The sequence below is a fragment of the Myotis lucifugus genome, unplaced genomic scaffold (genome assembly GCF_000147115.1).
Source record: "Myotis lucifugus unplaced genomic scaffold, Myoluc2.0 scaffold_68, whole genome shotgun sequence".
Classification (NCBI taxonomy): Eukaryota; Metazoa; Chordata; class Mammalia; order Chiroptera; family Vespertilionidae; genus Myotis; species Myotis lucifugus.
In genome coordinates, this window is record NW_005871116.1 from 5,174,452 (window position 1) to 5,196,300 (window position 21,849).

General features: G+C 41.5%; 1 protein-coding gene across 1 annotated transcript in view; it reads right to left on the minus strand.

Annotated features, from left to right (window-relative positions):
- The window catches only part of OXCT1 (3-oxoacid CoA-transferase 1), a 115,348-nt gene that overhangs the window by 14,150 nt on the left and 79,349 nt on the right, over positions 1-21,849 (minus strand). The window contains 1 exon segment of the mRNA XM_006110040.3: positions 9,386-9,475. Coding sequence (XP_006110102.1) covers positions 9,386-9,475 — 90 coding nt within the window.

Sequence of the window (21,849 nt, forward strand, 5' to 3'; positions counted from 1 at the left end):
GTCATCAGCATCCTGAGCCATCTCAATGTTTACCTACTTCAACGTGCACCTGCTACCTGGTTTACATCTCTCTGAACACTGCTCAGACCAGACCAAGAATGTGCTGTTCAGAGGCAAGGGCTTAATTAAGAAGATTTGACTCCTTGTGATAACCTGACTAGGCACCAACACACCAGTAGTTAACAGGTTTTAGTGTACTAAATCCAATGTGTGGCACGAAAGGTATTCAATACTCTTGAATGAAGGAAGGAGATAGAAAAGGGAAGTCTATTGGGAATCTTGGATGGATTTCAAAAAATAACAACAAGCTCTATTACTTTAAATGAGTCAAAACTAGAGCTAAATACATATAAAGTGGTTAGACAATATACCTTTAATAACAAGTTACATGCGTGTGGATCTTACTGTATAAGAAAATTTATAGCTGTAGAAATAAAACCTCATTTCACTTCATTCTTAATTATCTATTTTCCTTTCCCGATTTCAATGGAAGTATGTACTTGTCATAGAAGCTTAGTTAAAGAGCTGAAGTTAACGATAAATGTGTGAACTTCTACAGTTATCAGGTCTCCTTACACTTTTTTAAAAATATGTTTTTATTGATTTTAGAGAGAGGGGAAGGGAGAGGGATAGAGAGATAGAAACATCAATGAGAGAGAAACATCAACTGGCTGCCTCCCACATGCCCCCTACTGGGGATCGAGCCCGCAACCGGGGCATGTGCTCTGTCTGGGAATCGAACCAGTGACCTCTTGGTTTATGGGTCAATGCTCAACCACTGAGCCACCCCGGCCAGGCAGGTCTCCTTACATTTAATGTAGCTGAATAAGGCCTGTCACAACGAATCCATGTCTATCTGTTAGTGAAGTGAACAATCTGTGAGCCTCTGAAGAATGTTCTCTGCAGGGAGCTCTTAATCTATTCTCATTATTTGAGCAAAATCTACATCTAGTGTGATGATATAGATGCAAGTGTCCAGCACTTAGCAAGTGTTCAAAGGGCAGGAAGCAGGATGGGTTGAGCTTCATGCAAAATCCTAAGGATAGTGGGGTCTTGTTCACCTAATCATTCTGCTTCTTTCCCCACAAAGAGATGCCAGTTGAGGCAGAGGAACGGATGTGAAGTGTAGCATTAAAAATGCTGAGGGCTCCTGACCTCAATGTGCCCCTATGTGCCCGCTCCCTCACAACCTTGGTGAGGAGCGGAGTCTCCTTCCTCCTCCTGCTTCTCCAGCTTTTCTCTTTCTCCCCCTTCGTCACTGAGAGGCCTCAGGCAAGACCCAGGAGTTCACCCTCTTGACTTTAAATAACTGGGGGCCTCAGTACCTTCTATTACTTGCTTCATGGTGATCTCAGTTTAACACTTTAGTAGAAGACAATTCGGGTTAAATGGTAATAGATCCCCTTGTTATCATTGCAATAAGCTCCATGCTATCCCGATAAACTTAGTCCCGAACAACAAGCTCTTTTCACGTGATGTTTGCACTTGATGACATTTCATTCACTTGAGGCAGCAGAGCATTCCCAATCCGTAAGAGTCTGCTTTACACCAAACCCCATTTTATGCCCACATTTTCTGTTCGGTGCTTCCTAAATGTGGCTGCAGCATATGTCCCCTTGGAGGCACCTTCTTTGGGAATGCCCTCGTGACAAGCTGAAGGTAAATTCTGGAAGTTGGTTGTTCCTTAAGAGACCAGGTCTTGAAGCCTCTGTGCATGCTACCTGGAACACACATCACCGTGGCCCATCACCCCACATTCAAGTGGCCACACCTGCCTACCCTCAGGACTTGGCTCAGGTGTCATCTCCCTCTCCAATGCCCCTGCTCCGGTGTCCACAGACACCCCAGTGCTTCCTTCCCTCACCGCACATGCTGTCACCGTCAATCTCCCTTCACACCCCCACCCCAACACTAGACTCCAGCTCACTGAACACTGAGATGATTTATATCCACATCTACGCAATGAGTGGAGTGCCAGGCAAGCCACAGTGATCAAAACTGCTGTCTGAATATTGTCATTTTGATTTGAGGAACTCTGAGTCTGAGATGTAAACCACCATGTGACTGAGGTTTAGAGACCATTCGAGGCTGCTTTCTGGTCCTGAAACACATGTCTGTACCGTCCCAGCACCTCTGAGATCACTAGGAAAAGCACAGCTAGAAGGAGTGTGTGTGTGTGTGTGTGTGTGTGTGTGTGTGTGTGTGTGAGAGAGAGAGAGAGAGAGAGAGAGAGAGAGAGAGAGGGAGCGGGGGGGGGGGGGGGCTTGTAAGACTGAGAGACAAAGGCATGATCAAGGGAAGAAGCACAGACATCTCATGACTGCAGACTTGACACATGCAGCTTTACACGCAAAGAGAGAAACAGTGAATGACAGTCGCTCCACCGCCTCTGCTGCTCCTCCTAAGCATCAAGGCTGCATCCATCCCCTAAAAAGAGGGGCTACAAAGGTGGGACTTGGCAAGAGAAGACTCAGTACCCTGTCTGGTGGCACACCAAAACCTACCACAGCCTCTCTCTGGGCTGGCCAACATCCGCCGACAGCAGCCTGGATGTCACCGCCCTGGAGTCTTCCTTCTTCCTACTGGTCTCAATCCCTAAACCAAGTGAAACAGCTCCCATACATATAAAACAGATATCAAAGATTGGGGCCGCCGTATTACCAAACACGTGACTGTCAAATCGCCGTGGTGACTGATGTGCTACATAGAAAAGTGGGATTTGACAAATAAAGGAGATCAAGGTACACAGAATAAAAGGACAAGAGGGTGCTGTTACTTACACTGAGTTTACCCTCATGGGGTATCTGTGGCCTTTCCCCCTATTTCGTAGGGTTTCCAGCAATCCACATGGGACTTCGCTAGAGAGACTTGGCGGGCGCTAACGTGGAGGGCGGTTGCTCTGACAAATGGCTTCTATAAGGCAGATGTAATAACCGCTTGTGGTTACAGGCACGTTCTCAAGGGGAGGACTCGCCAAATGAGACAACACACACAGCGAGCCATTTCCCTGAAAACACTCTTCAGGGCTATGAGACTTAGAATAGAAGGCCATTGTTCTTCCGTATAATACAGAAACTTTTATCACGGCCTTTTGTTCTCTCTACTACTGCAGGGTACAATCTCTGGCCTAAGGATGCAGAGCCCAGGGATGAACAGGAATCATTTTCTCTTTCCACTCATGAATTGTCCTGGTAACTGAGAAAGCTTCTCTTAGCACCACCTTTCCCTTTAAGAACTGTGCCCACGCAGTCATAGAATTTAAAGTATTAGTTTAATTAAATTTTAGAAGGCATTTTAAAGTGGCTTGTTGGTTGCTGGACTGAGTTCTGCTGTTTTTCCACATTTTAACATGTTTTGCAGGCATTTCCATCATTCCAGGAGAAATAAAAAGGCATTTGCATTTTTTAAAGGTGAATATTCTTTTCCAAACAGATCCAGCCATGAATTATTAACAAATTATAAAATATTGACAAGCTTTTATGAATGGAAAATAATTAAACCAGCGGGAACTATGTTAAGTATCATTTATCCTAACAAAGGAAGGTTTATCTGGGGATTCTTTTCAATGTTGCTGAAAATTATCCCAAAAATGTTTTCCAGTAAAGCGTTTCTTAAAAAATATACTTCATATAAGTTGGCTTTTAGTAACGCATTTGATCCAAAATTAATAGGATTAATACACCTCATTTATATTTTATAATTCCTATCCCCAAAAAGTAAAGACAAGTACAACAGCATCCAAGATTTCCATATGACACTTTCACTACCAGACACAAATTGAGCTTCATAAAAACAGTGTTCACAAAGATTTATTCTCAACTTTCATGACAATATAATTACAATTCTTTTGATCCCTTCAGAATGCAGACCTCCTACTGTAATAAAAATAAAATCCAAACCTGTTTTAGAAACAGAGCTCTCATTTATGTTCTTTAAAACAGGTACCCAAGTGTTGCATGTTTCCAATAAATGACAACTATGACTGAACTTCTTTGCTCTTGTGCTCGGAAAGCTATACCCTTAGGAATACACCTCCAGCACTGATGCTGACAACAGAATACTTTCCTTTCCACTGTTAGTGGTGATGGTACTCGCCAGACAGAAACGTTTAGCAAAAGAAAATGGAGGCCCAGAGGCAAAATACATGGATTCTCAGCTTGGTTTTGCTCTTAATTTTGCACTTGACTTTTATCAGAATATTTAAGAACCATGAAATGCAGTTTGTCTTTGAAAGGAAAACAATAAGACCTATTTCACAAGAGTACTGCCATGATAACATAAAGGCAGTAAGCAGATAATTGCTTGGAAAGAGTGAAAAATGCCCTATATGTTCAAAGTGGCATTATGATTTGAAGAATTAGTGAGTTCCACAAGTATTTTGAGTCCTACTGTGCATCAGGCATGATTCTCCTTGGTTGTTAGGATAGACAGGTCCTCAGGCTTCATGGAACTGACATTCTAGTGAAGAAGGCAGATGAAGAAGTGGGGGCTCTTGTTTTATATAATTCGGTAGTTGGGAAAAGCTTCTCTGGTGTTTTGAGCAAAGACCTGAGTGAACTGAGAGAGCGAGCCACGCAGGTACCTAAGGGGGAGCATGACAGACACAGAGAATAATAAGGCAAGGCCCCTGAGGCAAGAGGATGTTTGGAATGTTCCAGAAACTTACGGGGAGGGAGCATAGCTGGAGCTCAGAGGATGAGAGGAAAAATGGTAGTAGATAGAATCCAAGAGGGGGATGGAGTCAACTGACCATGGAGGACCTTAGAGACAACAGTAAGGACTTTGAACTTGAATTTAAGTGAGATTGAAAGCCATGGAGGGTTTCTGAGATGAGGAAGAAGTAATGTGATTGACTTCTATTTTTAAAAACATCACTCTGAGCACTGTATGAAAAACAGACCACGCACGCGCATGTGTGTTTCCACCCAACTCTTCTGTTTGCTCTTTGACAACAGGAACCTAATTGTTAATCCCTCAACATGCACTGTCTTCCTGCACCCCAGTGCCCAGTCCCTCAACCTGCAACACTAGGACCAAGCTCTGGCCCATCCTTCAGTTCTCCAGGCAGATGCTGCATCCCATGGACAGCTCCCTTATAAAGGAACTGGGTGCTCAACACCACACTCTACTTTATACCCTCTTCTGTTTTAAGTATTGATTTCAATGATTCTCTCCCCATGAGACTATGAGCTGCCTAAAGGAAAGACCACATCTTTCTGATGTTTATTTCCTCAGACCCGATTATGATGCTTGGCACCTGGTGCCTGGTCCTCCATAAATATTGGATGCCTGAAAAAATAGGTAAATCAACATACTCATACAAGGTAATTCTACCAAATTTCAAGCAAAGCATCAAAGAATATTCCTTTGGTCATTCATAATATCTAGAGATGGGAGGCACTAAGCCAACAAATTCATAAAACACTGGCTCACTCGGGTGTGACTGCAGAAGTAGGAGTGAGCCAGAAAACAAGATTACAGGGGTATGGTAGACACAATATTGACAGTGCCTGGTGTAGGGGTAGGAGCAGAAAATACCAAGGGTGCCTGCCTTTCCCAATGGGGCTGGAAGAGTCTCTGCTCTAGGAGGTCTAAGCAGAAGGAGAGTTTCAGGGAAATGAGAATGATGTCACTTGTGTGTGTGCTGCTGTTGAGGTGGGTGTGGAACAAGCAGGTGGAGTTGTGGAGGTGTCTACTAAGGAAAAAATACAGTTCTAGACTCATCAGAGTTTCGTTGTATAATTTCAGTGTGAAAATAAGGAGTCCGGAATGAAAAATAGTAGTTGGTGCCAAAAATTTAGATAGCAGCCAAGAAAGGTGTAGAGGATGAGAAGAGCATAGAGGCAAGGATGTAGGATGGAGTTATGAGGAATCCTGGCAGGAACCCATGAAGAAGGAGACAGGGCACCTAGGCTCGGGGGGCAGCTCTGTGAGCCTAGCAATATGTTTTACAACCTTGGGCCCAACACTACTGCTGCAGATAGCCAGAGGGGGGGAAAGAAAGTCCAATGAAATCTGCTTTCCCATTAAGGACATGGCTCAAAAATTACACACATTGCAAATACTCAAACGCCATTGACCCAAACTTGGTCACATGGATGCATCTACATGCAAGGGGTTCTGGGAAATGTAGTCTGTCCCTGGGCTAGTATGTATGTGCACAGGTAAAACTTGGAGAATTCTAATACAGAAGGGAAGAAGAGGAGATGGATCCTAAGAGACACAATTTGATTTTCAGATTGCGTTACCTACTTTGCTGATACCTATCTCACCAAAGCAAAGCGTATTTTGACTCGCTAAAATGGAAAAAGAAAAAGAGGAAATTCTGAAACCTAAAGCTTCAAGTAAAGGGCAGGTGTGGGCGGGATGCTGGTGGAGAGGTAGCTTTGGTGAGGATGTGACAGGTATGCTATGATGAACACAGGCTGGATGACACTGAGGGAGACTCCTACCCCCACCACTTACCCAGGCAAGTTTCTCACCTGCCCCCGTCCCAGTCTTCCTTCACAGGGTCACTGAGAGGCTCACGAGATTCAGCGCGTGCGATGCCAAGCAGAGGGCCCTGCACCTAGTGAGAACTCAAACTGATACTCATTTCGTTTGTTTCTTCCCATTTTTCAAGTGCAGAAGAAGGACATGTCAAGAGATGAAAAGAAGCTCAAGAAAGAAGGTGGCTGGACACCACAACACTTGGCCTACTTTACCATGTTGCCTGCAACCCTGATGTCTAAGCTTATAGGGAAATTATGCCGCAATGCCAGGTGCACACCAGTGCCTCCCGTGGGGTCTCCAGAGGCAGCTTGAAGGCAGGGAAGAGTTGGGAAGTTTCCTCTAGAGCAGCCCTGGCAGGCAGCCCAGTTCCAACACCAGCAGCTGCTGGCTGCTTGCACAGGCTGGCAAGGAGCGAGTTTCCTTTGTCTCATTAGAGCAGCAACAACACAGGCATGCTTCTAAAGGTCAGGTAATGCTATATTTATAAGCCACCTGCATCTGCTCCCCTATGAGGAAGTGGTACCTGAAAGCCACCTAGCAGCCCCACCCTCTCAGAAAAACATGCTGCCTCAGGATACGAGATGAACTGTCTTTGATATTTGACCTTACATCAAATGTAAGCTGTTTCACAACAATGACAGTTTTAATCCTTCGTGGCAAATGTTTCACCCGTGTGTCTTACAAAACTCAGGGGACTTCTCCCCTAAGCTGTTCACTTAATCATTAGGCAGAAGTTACCTGGCATGTCTGCCAGAACAGATGGTTACCTGGAGAGGCTACCAGGAGTGAAAAACCTGTCTCCCCTCCATCTCCTCTCCAGCCTCTACCAACTGTTTGGCCAGAGTAAAAGATGCAGAAGAGAAGCAGGAGGTCTTGGTGTTGCCTGGAGCTGGGCCAGTAACAATGAGTCCAGGTGAACGATAGACAGGAGCAACCACACATCCTAGACCACGGATAGGAAGTGAAGTTGGCAAGAAGAGAAACCTCTCTTGGTTAGTTTTCAAGATCTTATGTGTGAACAAATCACTGTTATTACTTTAATCATAAATATATTTCTGTTAGTTTATTCAAGTGAAAGTATCTAGAGAAAAATATCTAACTTCAGTTCTGTTCTAAAACTCAAGGCCATTTCCCATGGAGAGAAGAAAAAGAAGAAATGGTAACAAAAAAATATCTTGCTTCTGTGCAAAGCTTTAGAAGGGATTTCTAATCAGAAATTTGAAGTACTATTTCTTTTCCTCTATCAAAATTTCCAGCTGAGGTGAAAAAAACACACACACACATTTAAAACAAAGAGCAAGAGAATTTCTAAATACAGGCCTAATGTTTTGAAAACAACTGCACCAATATAACTTAAAATGAGTCGGACTTAAGTAACAACAAAAGGAAAGTCAGAAAAAGTGTTGTCCAAATAGACATAATGTTCCAGAAAATTGGACTTCATTTGCATGCTTGGCATCCTTCTGCCTCTGAAACGAGGTACTTTGGATGCTTCTGCAAGGCATCTCAGAAGCAACCTGTGCTGGTTTCATTTCCAATGTTTCATATTTATGCTCCACTGCTCACTTCCCACTGTTTACTAAACAGTTTATGATAATCCCACATTTATTACAGTTTTTACAACAGAGCCATTTCACAGCACACATCTCTCTGTAACAGAACTCCCCATGGGAAGCAAGTCAGAAGCCAATCTTGCAGCTCCATGATCTCCCCCTGTGCTGCATCGCTCAATGAAAACAGGGCCAACTACCACTTCCACTCAGAATAGCAGGTCTCAAGGTAGGAATAGGCAGCATTTGCTTTAAAACTAAGAATTTTAAAGAATAAGTGGAAATGGACAAAGGGCACAAAAAACAAAGAGGGTACCACCCAATAGCAACATTTCAAATCATCCAAAGTCCATGGATTCAGGTCAGCAAAGCAGTTATGCTCAGCCGGTCCTAACACGTTGAGTTGGGAACGAGGAAGAAAGTTAAATGGATTGCTCTGAAGTTAGAAAACTGGGCTTCAGAGTCAGGGACCCCCAAGTCTAATCTCAGCTCCACTAGTTATGTAGAACTCAGGCAAATTACTTAACTTGTCTGAAGCTGTTTCTGGAACCATGAAAGATGCCTATGATCAAGTTCATGTGCTTGTACACTCAACAAGTGCTTAGTGTGCTGTTGGCACTCAGTGAGCTCAATACATGGAAACTATCATCATCACTATCATCACCATCATCTTCATCTTTATCACCACCAACATCATCATCACCACCATCATCATCATCACATCACCACCACTGCCATCATCATCAAATGTAAGTTCCATGAGGTCAATGATTCAATGATTTTTGTCTACTTTTGGTCAGTGCCTAGCACTTAACAGTCACTCAATAAATATTTGATGATTTGTTAAAATAAAAGTATGATACTTTTCAGAATCAGGATGCTTTCTGTCACCTAGCCCACAATTTTGTAACACCTTCTCCAAATGGCACCTCACAGCCTTGGTAAGAGGCCATATTGTCCATTTGAAAATAACTGTTGTTAAAAGACCTATATTCTGCTGTTTTTCATTTTTCACATGGATAGCAACCACTATAATCATCTTTAAAACTGAATCAACACATCTGCCTTGACATCTTTTCATTGCTTTGAAGACGCTATAGCTTTTACTTTGGATGTGTCTACAAGGCAAACAATCAAAGAAGGTCCTGATATTTGTGCTTCATTCAAAGTTAAACAACCATGTAGTAAATGATAGTAAGTAACTGCCTTTATTTATAATTTCCCCTCAAAGTATAAATGCTATCAACTTGAATAAGCCAAAAAAAAAAAAAGAGGCCATGGTCAGGTGACCGGGTGTATAGGATTTTGGTGTATTGAGAATTTCCAAAAGCTGCATGCGTTACCTTTGCAGAATGCTCCATGGTGACCACAACCTTGGTTTTGGCACTGGACACCAGATCCATAGCACCTCCCATTCCTTTCACCATCTTCCCCTGCAAAATGGAAACAGAAAATAAGAAGTAATTCTCTAACTTTCATTTCTTTAGTATGCGGCAGAACAAAAGTAACTTGCAAGAATAAGCCACTGGAATAATTAATGAGGAAAAAAATAGCATTGACCTTCATTGCTTAGTACATGAAGGTTTACAACCTTAATATTCCGTTTTTCTTTCATTTTAAACACATAACCGTCACTACTGAGTCTTTAATTATAGACCCTTTCCAAAGCTCTCCCGTGGATATTGTGTAGAATAAAATGCCATTCGGTGGTAGCCTGAGACACTTATGGTGTCTCCCTAGTAATGAGTAATATTAAAGGTGGGTCTGTCTTTCTAAAATGACATTTATCTTGCTCTTAGAAAAACAAACCAAAGCGAAATGAAAATAGATTCCTGCTCAGCAAAAACAGAAAGCAGGCACAGAGTTCAGGGTCCTTTCGCCATTACCACTCTATTTTTGTCCATCTGTCCATGTCCTCATTCATTAAACATTTCGCAACCACCTGGCATGTGCCACACTCTGAATAATTCCCACTGTCTTCTCTCTCGTAGTTGCAGATTTTTGAAAAAAGCAAGTGTTTCCAGAGATGATGAAATAAATCTGCAGTCTAGTATATAGAGGAGAATGTCTTCTAAGATTGAAAACTCCTTAATATTTTATTTATTTTTTACCCCAAGTACTTTTGCTGATTTGACAGTAAACACTTCCAGGGCTCTCAGCTCTGTTCCCATAATTTCGTAGCTATAAGGAGATTTAGCAATGCACTCACACCTGGTTTTAAAACAGTCTCAATCCCCTGCTTTCAGAAATATTTTAGAGGTCAATGCACCATGGCATGAACGTGAATTAGATGTGCAGCATAAAGGGGAGGAGCAAGCAGTCGGGATGTTTTCATAGTTAGGAGCCACCACTGCATGAGCTGGGTAGCAGCTGGCAAGGTGTTGGGGGTGGGAAGCAGGAAAGGAGCGGAAGGTACAAAATAAGTCTTCAGACACATGTAAGTTTGAAGTGAAGCCGAATCCATGTGGAAATGTGTAATTTTATACTTCTATCAGCCATGCCTTCATCCCTAGTCATCTGCAATTTTACTATGTTTGGCACCAGGTCATGCTATTTCTGAGGACAACACTGATACCTCATGGAATGACTCATGGATAAGTCAGAGAGGGAAGCAATAAATGTCTAGCATAAACTCCAACACTAAGGAAGTTTGAGACTTTCAAAGCATCAAATGACACAAAAGTAAGTCCATTTTCATATGTCTCAACCTGCTGTGCTGAGAACATCCGGCCAGTCTCAGCTTCCACACACTGTGTCCTTGGGCAGGCTCTAGGCGTGTAAGTGCTAGAAGAATGATGAAGCCAAAAATAATTAATAATAAAATAAAACCCAGAAAACCAAGCTAGTGTGTTAAAAAGTCCTTGCGTTTAAAAAAAGCATTCCTGAATGCAAATATACCACAGGCAAATGTCGTCCCCCATGGCACAATGAATATAGTAGAAACTTATGAAAGCCTCAGACTCTGGCCAGTTTAGGTGAATCTGAATTACACATTTTAAACCGTTGTCCATTATTTCAGAAATAGTTACAGAGCGCCTACTGGGTACAAACACTGTGCTGGCAGGAGTACAAGGAGCTCTAAAACATGGTGGGAGAAATATTTTGTTTCTGTTAAAAATAAATTCTCGTGTGACCCAAGGTGAATGCACAGCCCTCGTTACTCAGTCAGGTGGTCTGATGCCTCACCTCAAAGCACATGCTACAGATTTCAAAGCATGATTTTCATACTTAAATACTGATTTCCAGGAGGGAAAAACAGTCAAGATTAGGTGCAGGACCTGAGGTCTACCCTACTAACCCGCTGGGTGATGTTGGCAAAACACCAAATCTCTCTGACTTTGGGTTCGTTATCTATAAGCCAGGAATAGGCATATCTGCCCTATGGCAGAGCTATTGAGAGGAGTGCATGAGATAATGTGTAGAAAATTGTGTACTATGTAAAGTTTATAAATGTGTTGACGTAAATCTTCCTCGGTCAGATGAGTTTACTGAATGTCTATGAGCCTGGCCCTGGACGAGGTGCTGGAGTTAGAGATTATCAATCCAGGTTTCTTTTCCTCCTAAACCTTATCTGAGGGAGGGAAAGTATCCATGAGTAATTCAAGAGACTTGGACCCAATTTCCTTCCCCTAAAAGAAGCACACCCACCCTCCCTGGTTTGGCTCGGTGGATAGAGCTTCGGCCTGCGGACTGAAGGGTCCCGGGTTCGATTCCGGTCAAGGGCATGTACCTTGGTTGCAGGCACATCCCCAGTGGGGGGTGTGCAGGAGGCAGCTGATCGATGTTTCTCTCTCATTGATGTTTCTAACTCTCTATCCCTCTCCCTTCCTCTGTAAAAAGTCAATAAAATAAAAACAATTTTAAAAAAGAAGCACACCCCACCTCTCCCTCACCCACAAGGTAGAGCTAAGAGCCTTTCCCCTGGGTCCTTGTCCTATTCAGTGTGTCATTCTATCACAGTAAATTTCAACTTTTTCTCTTTCTTCTTCTTTTTCCTTTTTTTTTTTTTTTTGTCAGTGCTTGGATGAATGAGTGGATGGACACACAGATTAAACTAACATAGGTATGTTCCCATCTGGCAGAACACAGGAAATGCAGCTGCTGGGAAACAGAGACGGAAGGAAGAGGCTGGGGACTGCCAGAGGGGGGATTTCACAAAAGTAATCTTCCAGACGGGAAAGAGAACAGCGGTACCATCTCATCCAAAGCATTGCCAGGAAAAGCCTTCAAATATTTGGTTTTTCTATTACTTTCAGGATGTTCATTGTATTTGAAAAAGAAAAGAAAACATTTCCCTCCATTTGGATTTTCAAATGATTTCTGAAACAGAATCAATGACTAAAGGGAAACAATTCACTCTATTTATACCAGCAGGAAAAAACAACAACAACAACACAGGGTTGTTGTTTCCATACAAAAACTATATACCAACAAATTGGGAATCTGAAAGACAACGAATAAATTTCTAGAAACATACAATCTTTCAACACCAAATCAAGAAGAAACAGAAAATCTGAGCAGACCAATTACAACTAATGAAATTGGAGCAATAATAAAAAAAAACTTCCAATACACAGAAGTCCCAGACCAGACAGCTTCACAGGTGAATTTTACCAAACATTTAAAGAGGAACTAACACCTATCCTTCTTAAACTATTCCAAAGTATTCAAGAGGAGGGAAGACTCCCAATCTTATTTTATAAGGCCAGCATTATCCTAATTCCAAAACCAGATAAACACATTACAAAAAAAATAAAATTATAGGCCAATATTCCCGATGAACAAGATGCTAAAATCCTCAACAAAACATTAGCAAACTGAATCGAGCAATACATTAAAAAGATCACACACCATGATCAAGTGGGATTTATTCCTGGGATGCAAGGTTGGCACAATATCCACAAATCAATTAGTGTGACACATCACATAAACAAAATGAAGGATAAAAATCATGTGATCATATCAATAAATGCAGAAAAAGCTTTTGACAAAATCTAGCACCCATTTATGATAAAAACTCTCAGAAAAGTGGAAATAGAGGGAACGTTTTTAAAGGCCACAAGTGACATACCCATAGCTAACATCATATTCAATGAGGAAAAACTAAAAGCAAGATCAAGAACAAGACAGGGATGTCCGCTTTCACCACTCTTATTGAACATAGTACACAGCAATCAGACAAGAAGAAGTAAAAGGCATCCAAATAGGAAAGGAAGAAGTAAAACTGTCATTTGCAGATGATATGATTACTATATAGAGAGAACCCTAAAACTTCCACCAAAAAAACTACTGGAACTGATAAATTCAGTAAAGTAGCAGGATACAAAATAAATATCCCAGAATCAGTTGCTTTTGTTATTGTTATTGTTGTTGTGTTAATCCTCACCCGAGGCTTTTTTTCCATTGATTTTTAGAGAAGAGTGGAAGGAGGAGGAAAGACAGAGAGAAACATCAATGTGAGAGAGATACATGGATGGGTTGTCTCCCGCCTTCAACCAAGTACGTGCCCTTGACTGGAATTGAAACCAGGACCCTTCACTCCGCAGGCCAATGTTCTATCCACTCAGCCAAACCGGCTAGGGCTCAGTTGCATTTTTATACACCAAAATGAATTATCAGGAAAGAAAACTAAAAAAACAATCCTATTTACAACTGCAAATGTGTTGACGTAAATCTTCATCGGTCAGATCAGTTTACTGACAAACAACAACAACAACAAAACATCTAGGAATAAATTTAACCAAGGAGGTAAAAGACCTGTACTAAAAAAAAATATTATAAGACACAGAAAAAAGCAACTGAAAGACACAAATAAATGGAAGCATGTACCCTACTCACAGTGACCTCCAGGCACTGGCCCATAAAATCCTCTATCTTTTTTGCTTTCTGCAATCTGGACACTTGACCTCCAAGGTAACCTTGGAAAATACTGAGCTTTCTTCAGTTTTCAGTCCTTAAAAGATTGTGTGTCACAGAGCCCCTTTAGAACCACACTGCATTGTTCAATATGAGGGCGGGGCGGGGCAAGGAGGGACAAAAACATATAGGGGTGCTAAGCCACTGAAATTGAGAGGCTCATTTATTATAGCAGCCAGCATGAGTGATATGATGATGTGGTGCCCAAATGAGTTCTATGAAGGGTGAGAATTCAGTAGAATGAAAACCAAATGCTACATCTATCCAATAGAGCAGGGTCCTGGAGCAGGCCTCTTAAGGGTGATATGTGGAGGTGGGTATATGCCAGGTACTGAGCAAGGCACTGTAATGCACCTCTATTCAAATGTCCAACACACTGCTTGGCATTGTACACACATGAGATGCTGACCTCACCTCCACCTTTATTTTCCTTCTCCAAACCCAACTCCCTATTCTACATAAAAAACAAGAAGCTGATAAAACAGTGGGGTTAAGGAGGTAAAAACATGCCTTAAAATAAATCACAAGAGAGAAAGTGACACTTGGAGAAAAATAGGCCTATAATGAAGAGGTTTTGGGGGCATGCTTGGAGCCCTGGACCAGAGTGAGACAAAGTGTGGTTTTCTCTAAATGGTGCCACTTTCGTTCTAAAATGTATTCTGCCTAGAATAATGGAGAGATGATTGCTGGATACTCATTTCACAGCCAACTCATCTTTTTGCAGTTAAGGGCTGACCCTGATATCAAGGATAGAAAGATAGAAAGAAGAGAGAGAGAGAGAGAGAGAGAGAGAGAGAGAGAGAGAGAGAGAGAGAGAGAGGGAGAGAAATGTTGCATGCACTATTATAACAGATACACATCTTTTCTAAAAAAAAATACTAACTCAAGTATCATCCTTAAATCATAAATATTTATTGAGGGTTTATTATAAGCCAGGTACCAAGATAAAATGAATATAATTACCTACCTTTTTCTAGAAAATAGAAATTAAAATCATTATTTTAAATATATTCTACTTAATTTGACACTACTTCCTAATATTAGAATTTTTAAAAAAAAGAGACTCTGGTGATAAAGCAATAACATTCAAAAACCTCAGAGCATCAAAGTACAAACATTAAATTGTACTTCCAAAGAAATAGTCACTCAAATTCTAAATATGACCTTTGGTGACATTTTAAGGTTTTAATACAATCGAACTGTTCTGTGAAGTGCTGTTTAAAATAAACATACCAAAAATCATTCTTGCCATCACCTTTATCATTGGTATATAAATAATAATAATAGCTTATATGAAGATTCTTTTTACTTCTAAATATTCCAGTCTTAAGTTAGAAACAAGTTATAATATAGAAACAATTTTTAAAGCATTTTAAACTAATGTTATGTGCCTCACTGGAAAATGTGAATCGATTGGATGTAAAATGGAAAGATAGCTATGCAGTGATCTATTAATAAAACCAGGGCTTGCTCAATATTTCACACCACAATCTACATGTAAGCCTCTTGATTTCCGTCTCACTTCCTCATTATTAAAAAATGCTCTAGGAAAGAAAAGGACCTCTAAACACGTTCCTAGCTACAGTAGGGACGAGGGAAACTAGGACACATAATAACATTTATTGAAATACAGAGAGACAGGTTATAACTCCATTTATTAGGGAAAATAAAAGATGTACAATCTGCCTTAGTTTAGCAAAGTTATGACAAAGTTACAGCGGACTATTTCTTTTTTCTTTGTTATACTTTGCATTCGAAACCAAGAAAAACGCAAGTTTCCGCTCAAAGAGGAATTGCATTTCCCAGGAGATGTGCATTGAGAACATAAACTAACTAATAGGGAACTGGAAATATAATTATAGTCTCCTGCTAGGTAAGGTAACAAAATTGCTCATAACAGATATGTCATCAATCATAATGTGGGCTCAAAAGGTGTCCAAAAAAGCAGTACTTGGGTGAACTCAGAATTTTATTTCAGTAAGTTCTCCTTTGTCCTTGTTCTCTCGGGGACCTTGTTTCATCAATGACCCCCTCCCTCCTGGTTCTCCATCTCCCCGTCTCTGTAGCTCCTCTCTGTTGATCTCCCAACGCCCTGAAATCGCTTTCTGCCTTGACCATGATCTTGAAGTGAAGACAACTCAATCAGGTCTCCCATATTTAATCATCTGATTCAGTAGACACTTTGTGAGTCTTTCTACTACTTTCTGCACTATTTTCCACCAACTCCTTGAAACTGTCCACTCCTGGCTGCCGTGGTACAATACCTCCCTCCTCGAGGCTCTCGGGCGCCTCCTGGCATCCGTCTTGCACACCACCTTTGTGTGCCGGCCAACTTAAAAGCTCTGTTCTTGGCCTCCTGCTCTTGTTTCTACTTGTTCTCAAAGAGTAACTTCTCAGAATATAACCTTACCCTGTCTCTGATGATACCTAAAGCCACATTTCCAGCTCAGATCTCTGCTCCCAAGTTTCAGATATCAACTTTCAAAACCTCCCCAGGCACCCAGAAGCACAGTTGGTTAGCTGCTTCCCCAACTGCACCTTCTTGTTGGTGGGCACATATGAGGCTACATGTTCCAGCCTCCCTTGCAGTTGGAGACAGTCATAGGAATAAGCTCTGGCCGAGGGGAAGTGGGTGAAAGTGATACAGAACAGAGCTGGACCATAAAACTACCCAAGAACAACGCTCCATGCTCCTCCCCTTTCTGCAAACCACACGTTGAAGATGGCAGAGCCATGGGATGAAAGGAATCTCGGCCACCAAGTTACTGCACAGAGAAGAACGGCCAGCCAGACAGGGACACTCGCTGCTGGTCCATGTCAGTGAGAAATAAAAACTTCCGGAATATTGTGTTAATCATGACATGGCTCAGCTCAGTGTGGTCTAAACCAAATTAAGCATCTTTTTTTTTTGCTAATCTAATCCCTAATGTCCCATCCCCTAGTGGCCATCTATCCACCTCAAGTTCCAAATCAGAAACTTCCTGTCTCTTGCCTCTCTGTCCCTATCTATGTACAATCAACCGGTCATCCAATCACAAAGAACTCCAATTTTCCCAATAGTTCTTGAACTTGACCTTTTCTCACCCCAGCTAAGATCCTTGTGATTTCCCCCTGGAGCAGAGGTTCTCAACCTTCCTAATGCCGCGACCCTTTAATACAGTTCCTCATATTGTGGTGACCCCCAACCATAAAATTATTTTCGTTGCTACTTCATAACTGTAATTTTGCTACTGTTATGAATCGTAATGTAAATATCTGATATGCTATATGTGTTTTCCGATGGTCGCGACCCACAGGTTGAGAACCGCTGCCCTAGAGTATTATAACAACATCCCTAATACGGAGCCTCTGTCCAGCCTTGTCCTTCTCAAATCCTTCCAACCCACAGCCATGAAAATAATCTCCGTAAAATGAGCATTTCACATCATTCCTTGGCTTAAAACCTTCACTCGTTCCCTAGTGTTTCAGGGTCAAGTCCAAGTGCCTCAGCCTGACAAATACAGGCCTGTGAGAACCTGGTCTCAACCTGCTCTTTCCTTACAGCCCAGCACCCACTTCTATGCCAAGAAGTTGCTTGTACACGGCATACGGCTTCGCTGTGTCACAAAGTCCCGCCCACCCTCATTCCATCATGTCCTCCAGATAATCTTTTACGCATCAAACCACGACCACTTTTCCAGGAGAAGCTCATGTGCTCCTGTTCTATCCCAGCAACAAGATTAGATCAGACCTCTTCGGGCTACTCTCACAGCATCTTTGCTTGTCACCATTTTAGAATTTACCACTTGACTTGTCTGAGATCAGGGCTGACAGCCACTGGCAGGTAGTGGCAAGGCCACACAGGTAGTTATAATTGAAATTCTCCTCTTGAGAGGCACCCTATCCTCTCTGTAATCAACCTGCCCCCACTGCCGTCATCTGGAAGCTGAGAATACCACAGAGCCTCCAAGCCCCCTCCAGCCACGACTGACATCTGTGCTGACTGATCACATCTAACCTGGCTCATCAGTCCTTGTGCCCCAAAGAAATCAGTTAATGTCACACAGCAAAAATGAGTTCTATTCCTGGCTATTAACACCGATTATCACCTTTATAAAAGTATAAATACATTCAATAATGTCTTCCTGGTTCATTTATGAAACCTCATCTCTCCAAGTAAAGAAAAAGCCCCAGGGTACATAAAATTGATGATAGGTCATTAACTCTACTTTGTACAGGAAATTAATAAGCATCTATTAAGTTAATAGTTAGAAGCATGAAACTTTCATGTTTTCCTAAGGTACAATCAATGTATGATGAAGTTTGTGCTTATAAATGAGGCACTTTAAAGAGGTTAACCTCTTTGTACAGGGTCAAAGAGACCAACACCCTGAGCTTTCTATTTGCTGGGTTAATGAAATGGACAGCAGGGGGAAAACTCTGTGCTATTCTTAGCTCTGTTCTGAAGCTGCAGTTTCAGTTTTCAGAGTCTATTCATAATTCTGCAGAGGAAACAGATCAAGCTGGCCCAGGAAGCTCAGCTTGCTTTATCAGGCCCCCTCCGGTACCTGTGCCCAGACATCAAGCACCGCTCCAGGACACATAACTTAATATGATTAAGTAGTAGGATACAATAAATAAGTTACTTAATTGAGTTTATGAAATACAACTAAACACTAAAGCTTCTGGTCTTTTCCATTATCCAAAACAGAATAAGTACAATCTTTTAAAATCCAAGGGTAAGTTATTTTCTGCATTAATAACCTCTCCCTTCCATTGGTCACTGAGAAATGTATGAGAATTATATGAAGTTGGCCACATGTGACCATGTGTGACCTACAAACACAGGAGTTTCATGTGGTTGGATCGAACTAATGTTCTACTGGTGGGAAAACAGATCTCACTTGTTATAAAAATTTGTTTAAGGTTTATATTATTTTTAGGAGATCCCTAGATAATCACAACAAAAATGACAGCTACAATACAAATGGAAAGGTACCAATTATTTTTATGTCTCCATGTACTAAAATAGATCAATCCCCTCAACAACTCATTCACATGGAATGTTAAATTATTACTTTAAAAAAAAAACAGGAAATAGTTGTTCTCAGAAATTTGACTTTCGGATTCTTTAAAGAGGGCAGGGTTGGTGGGGATGAAGGAAGGGGATGTGAGGATTAGAATGACAGGCAGGAGCATGCTTGCTCCATCACTGCCTCCCACCGTCTGCAAAGCTCTAAAGAGCAAATGACAGAATTATTATAATTACGCTGCCATCTCTGACAGCTGGATCGAATTTTCACAGAGAGACACAGGGGCTGAGAGAACATTATTAAGGCATACACTGACATCATTACTAGTGTTTTTATCCACAATAGAAAAGACCAAAAAATAATGCAGCAAAAAATTTAAAAGTAAAAAAACACAAAGAAACAAAGCACTCACTTAAGAACAATTGTGTAAGAATGGTAAGTCTACCGAATGTGGTTGCCCTACTGAGCAAGTGTCAGAGGCTGAGGTGGAAGGAATAAAACCATTTTGATTCTACACTGTTAATAAGTACTGTTTATTCCCAAGATGTCCTCTGGGCTTCACTGAGGACCAAGTTTAATGACTGCTAAGTACCTCCCATGGGGGGGGTTAACAGCTATGAACATTAATGGCGAATTGACAACTCTGGTCACTGTTTGAGTTTTGATTTGTTTCCTCCTGCGCACATCCTAACTTGTAAAAGGGGGACCAGTGCCTCTCCATGTGAAGTCAGTCCCAGCTCCGGGTTGCTAAGAAAGCACAAGACAGTTTGGGGACTAAGAGAACCATGAGCAGTATCCTTCCATGGAGGTTCACATCCCGGACCAGTGTGAGGTCTGAGCCCAGGAGGGAGAAGCAGGTCCTCCTGGTGACAATGACCCACCTCCGGAGCCATGGAGACCACTAAGGGCGATGTCCCTGTGGGGGGTCCTCAGGGCACAGGCATCAGTCTCTCTTCTGAAGAGCGGAAGCCTAAAGTGCAGTGAAGGTACAATAGCTCCTACCCCCAGAGGGAGAATGAGGTAAAGAGACAAACTTCTTCAAATACTGAAATGGGTTAGGATAATTATTTCAGAGAATTTGCCATAAAGTTAATATTTTTGAAAGATACACAACAAGAAAAATTGAGAGAATATTAATTTCTTTCTTGTTATCTTTTCCATTCAGTACCACCAGAGCAAGCTCTTGAATAGCAAAAAAAAAAAAAAAAAAAAAGCCATCCTATATAATAAAAGCCTAGTATGCAAATCAACCGAACAGTGGAACAACTGGTCGGCGGGGGGTGGGGCCAGCGAGCAGACAGTGCCAGGCCAGCCAAGACAGGTGCCAACAGGCAGAGAGAGGGGACAGCAATTGGGGGGTGGCAGTGACAGGCGGCAGTGGAGGGGTGATCGGGGGGTGGGGCCGGTTGCTGGCCAGAGCTGCAGAGGGAGGACAGACTGCGGCTTAGGCCCGCTCCCTGAACTAAGCCATCAGTTGGATATCCCCCGAGGGCTCCCAGACTGTGAGAGGGTGCAGGCCGGGTTGAGGGACCCCCCCCAACTCCCAAGTGCGTGAATTTTTGTGCACCGGGCCTCTAGTGTTGGGAATAAAAATGAAAAGTAACAAGCTAAAAAAACTTATGGTGAAGGTCTTGGTCATGTAAAAATCAAAATACTGAGGATAGAATGAAAAAAAAAGAAAGATATTCTTTTGAAGTAAAAGACAAAGATCAGAAGAAGCAGAAATATAGAGAAACATAAAACTTAACTTCATTTCTTGATTTGCCAGTGTCCTAACTCCCTAAACTTTGTAAGTGATCATTTAAGTTTCTGAACTTGAAGTTCTCAATAACTTTATGTAGCACCTGTAACACCAGAGATGGACGTTACATGCATGAAAAACAGTATTAAAAGTAAATGTCTAAGTTAACAAACTTGATAATTCCAGGTCCACTTCACATGGAGCCCAAGTTAAGGTACATTTTACCTTGATACCTACGCAGGCGAGGATCAAGAGCTGCAGTGAACGGATGTGTTCCTTTCTTTGCTACAACACCCTGTGGCAGACATGGCTGCGCTCACATTCTCTTGACACTCAAGCATGGCAAACACTAAAAATGAGCTACTTTTACTCCCAAGAATGCCATTTGTAGGCCTAATATTTAGAAGGAAATGATTACCTTGATAATCATCTTGAGGCAAAGCTATTCAGAAAGGACTTACTGTTTTCCCTAACCTCCATGAGCAGATCTAAAACAGGAAGTTGTTGACTTTTATTATTCAAAACTGAATGACATGGGATGTAAAGTACAGCAGAGGGAATATAGTCAATGATAATGTAATAACTGTGTATGGTGTCAGATGGGTACTAGAGTTATTGGGGTGATGCTTCATAAGTTATATAAATGCTCATTATGTTGTATACCTGAAACTAATATTATATTGTATGTAAACTAACTGAAAATTCATTTTTAAAAAAACCGGAATAGGTGTGGGTTAGTATGTACGCACACAATACTTAGCTCTGTCCACTGAGCAGGCCTACATGTAATGATATATAAGTAGCAACAAGCAGACCTAACACTCAAGGTTTCTAATAACAAAGTAAGAAACACTCAACAAAATAAATTTTTTCATGGAAGTGAACAGGAGCCAAATTGAGAGAGCTCCCAATGGCTACAGCTGGAACAATTTGAGCACGAAAATAAACTAAATGGTATTGGATTATAATTAAAAGTATAAAATATACATGAGTCCATACCGCTAAACAAATGATTAAATAAATAAATAAATAAATAAATACCAGATAAATCTTCTCCTTACATGAACTTCAGATAATAATATCCCTCCTATAAGACACTTTTGAGGTTGGGCTAAATCTATTGAGTTACTTCTAAAGT